Raw genomic sequence first — 3409 nt, forward strand, 5'->3', positions numbered from 1 at the left:
TTTTTTTATTCGAATTGGCTGACATTTTACACAGGACCATATCTTGATAATGCTCTAATAGCAGAGCAAATCTTTTCTTATATCCTTTTTTTTGCCTAAGAAGAGATGCCGGGAAAAGAACTCGACAAATGCGATCCATGGTGGAGGGTATATAAGATTCGGCCCGGCCGAACTTAGCACGCTTTTACTTGTTATTTATATATAACCTCAAGCCGAAAATAGCACAAAATAATTATCTATTATTATCTGAAAAAAAAAACAACATGTTTGTTATTCTAGCAAAAAGCTAACCATTGCCATTTTTAGCAGACTTTTTTCCAATCCTGTCATATGGCAAACCTAGTCTATAAAGGCGCTATGCTCAAATAGATTCGATGGATTTCAATTTTAGGAAAAGGAAATACATTAAGATAGATATGTAAATTAAATTAATTGATATGTAAATTAAAATATTTATTTATAATAATTTTTTATGGAATATACGAGTATATTGTTTTGTACGACTACATTCGATTATGTTAAGGGTTTTTCTTAAAATATGTATTTTAAAGGCTAAACCGAGTAAATTTTAATGTTGTCCACTTGAAATGCACAATTGCTCAAGCAGTCGTCACGATAAGCAGTGGCGAAATTTTTCAACGCCTTAGGATCGATATTGCGCCACGGCTTCTCTTCTGCCCAAATCATATCTGGGAAATCATTAAAGCCACCAACTCCAAGGCCCACTGTCAACGCGAATTCCTGGTCGAATGGGGCCCATTTAGAACCACTTTGCAGGATTTCTCGATTGGGCAAATAGTGATCGTTCTGTTGCAGATTACGGAAGGCATGCTCCTCGTCGGGTATTTCAAAACGACAGTATTCATTGTTGTCTACAGAAAATGCAATGAAGTTTGGGGTCCAAAGTAATTGATAGAGGTGGAATACTTCAGACAATTGGGCATTGGTGGATTTATTGACACATAACTTCAAGGAATGCCAAGGTTCAACAGCGTTAAGCAAAAGGCCCGTTAGTAGATCTTGCTCACGGCCATTGTCTCTTGACTGGGCCATGCGCATTTGTCCAGAACGATACTCCTTTTCGCCATAGACTGGGTTGGAAGGGTCAAGCCAAAGCTGGGGGAAAATCCACATGCCTCTGGGCATTTTCGCTCGTACTTCCACCGAGCCGTATTTGAAGGAGAATTTTCCTTTGGTGGAAAACTGTGCCGATATGATGGGGGGTATTATATTCAAGCCCTGCGGTGTCAAAGAACATTCGTCACTGCCTTGAGCGCCTGTGCATTTGGATCCCAACACAAGTGGCCGCTTGGCAGATTTCCTGCCAAAGTGTTTTTGGAAAGGCTTGGGCTTGATGGAGACCATGCCCTGGCTTATTTGCAAAACATCGGCTACGTCATCGAGATACAAACAGAACTCATAGTTGGGTGATTGAGGTATGCGTCTCTCCACAGTCCATTTGGTGTTATCCAAATAGGTACCATCAAAGTTTTCCTCAAACACCAATTGCTTGGCACAGCGTACTGGTGCTCCATTTACAATAGTCACAGCGCCAGTGCAAGTTCCCTTGTCCAGAGGCCTATCATCAACTACAGGTAGATCGTCAGTTTTCACGGTTGGGGTTGTTGTATTGGCATATTCATTTACTACATAAACACCATCATCCTCTCGGTAGCCCAAGCCCTTGTATATGACATAAGTCCAATAGTAAAGCGTATCGCCCAATGCCAGTTTTGTGACACGATCACGAAAAGTCCAACGACCATCTTTGTGTTTGACAATGTCACGAGCCCAGGTTCCAGCTTCAAGTCCCACCATTTCCTCATTGAGTTTGCCATGGAAGGCGAAAAGGGTTATGCCTTCCTCATGTGGTATTGAAACCTGAAAGCCCTTGGGATAGAAAACCTCTATCTTTGCGGTTGGCACTTCATAGTCCGAAGCCAATAATTCACACGACAAGCAACTCAACGAAATGAATAAAGTTAAATACTGCGCACCAGCGACGATTTTAGGCATTTTATTAGTACGCCTTTGGCAAATGTTCTCGCACGAATACTGGCTAGTTAGTCATTGTGGCTGATATTTATCAAGAAATCTGGTTTTTTCACACACAATGAAATGCGACTCATGTTTGTATTAAAAATAAGCTGGTGTTTTTTTTTTGCGGTACAAGATAAAAACCTAGTAATTCTTAACCTACCGCTAGGGAGGTAGATTTAGTTTCAATATTGCTTTGGATACCAAATGAAATGGAAATAAATTGAAATAACCCCTTTAAAAATCAACAAAGAACATAGATCGGCTCATAACATGGAACGGAGTACTTTTGAGTTATTTAATTAACATTTTGAGTTTCAAAGACTATACTTTTCCTTTGTCTATGCAAGGAATATCTTAAAACTTTTTGACAGAAAAGAAAAAATGCCATACGATGGGGATCTCAAAACTACATACAGATGGCGGTAGTAGTCAGAAGGTTAGGTTAGGTTGAAAAGAGGCTGCGTATTTTAATACGCGCCATGCCACTATGTAATCAGCTTGTTGTGCGCTCTAAAAACTAACAAGTAAAAGCGTGCTAAGTTCGGCCGGGCCGAATCTTATATACCCTCCACCATGGATCGCATTTGTCGAGTTCTTTTCCCGGCATCTCTTCTTAGGCAAAAAAAAGGATATAAGAAAAGATTTGCTCTGCTATTAGAGCGATATCAAGATATGGTCCGGTTTGGACCACAATTAAATTATATGTTGGAGACCTGTGTAAAATTTCAGCCAATTCGAATAAGAATTGCGCTCTTTGTGAGCTCAAAAAGTAAAATAGAGAGATCGATTTATATGGGAGCTGTATCGGGCTATGGACCGACCATAATAAACACGTATGTTGATGGTTATGAAAGAATCCGTCGTACAAAATTTCAGGCAAATCGGATAATAATGGCGACCTTTAGAGGCTCAAGAAGTCAAGATCCCAGATCGTTTTATATGGCAGCTATATCAGGTTATGAACCGACTTGTACTTTATTTGGCATAGTTGTTGAAAGTAACAATAAAAAACATCTTGCGAAATTTCAGCCAAATTGGATAAGAATTGCGCCCTCTAGAGGCTCAAGAAGTCAAGACCCAAGATCGGTTTATATGACAGCTATATGAGGTTATGCACCGATTTGAACCATACTTGGCACAGTTGTTGGATATCGTAACAAAACACGTCGTGCCAAAATTCAGTCAAATCGGATAAGAATTGCGCACTCTAGAGGCTTAAGAAGTCAAGACCCCAGATCGGTTTATATGGCAGCTATATCAAAACATGGACCGATATGGCCCATTTACAATACCAACCGACCTACACTAATAAGAAGTATTTGTGCAAAATTTCAAGCGGCTAGCTTTACTCCTTCGGAAGTTAGCGTGC

General features: G+C 40.0%; 1 protein-coding gene across 1 annotated transcript; it reads right to left on the reverse strand.

Annotated features, from left to right (window-relative positions):
* Window positions 1–423: 423 nt before the first annotated feature.
* Window positions 424–2056, reverse strand: LOC106087885 (gram-negative bacteria-binding protein 3). The gene has a single exon (XM_013253085.2). It carries the CDS (start codon window positions 2014–2016, stop codon window positions 553–555), a length of 1464 nt encoding a protein of 487 aa, XP_013108539.2. The 5' UTR covers window positions 2017–2056; the 3' UTR covers window positions 424–552.
* Between the last annotated feature and the right edge of the window lie 1353 nt (window positions 2057–3409).

This window comes from Stomoxys calcitrans, chromosome 3, assembly GCF_963082655.1.
Source record: "Stomoxys calcitrans chromosome 3, idStoCalc2.1, whole genome shotgun sequence".
NCBI lineage: Eukaryota > Metazoa > Arthropoda > Insecta > Diptera > Muscidae > Stomoxys > Stomoxys calcitrans.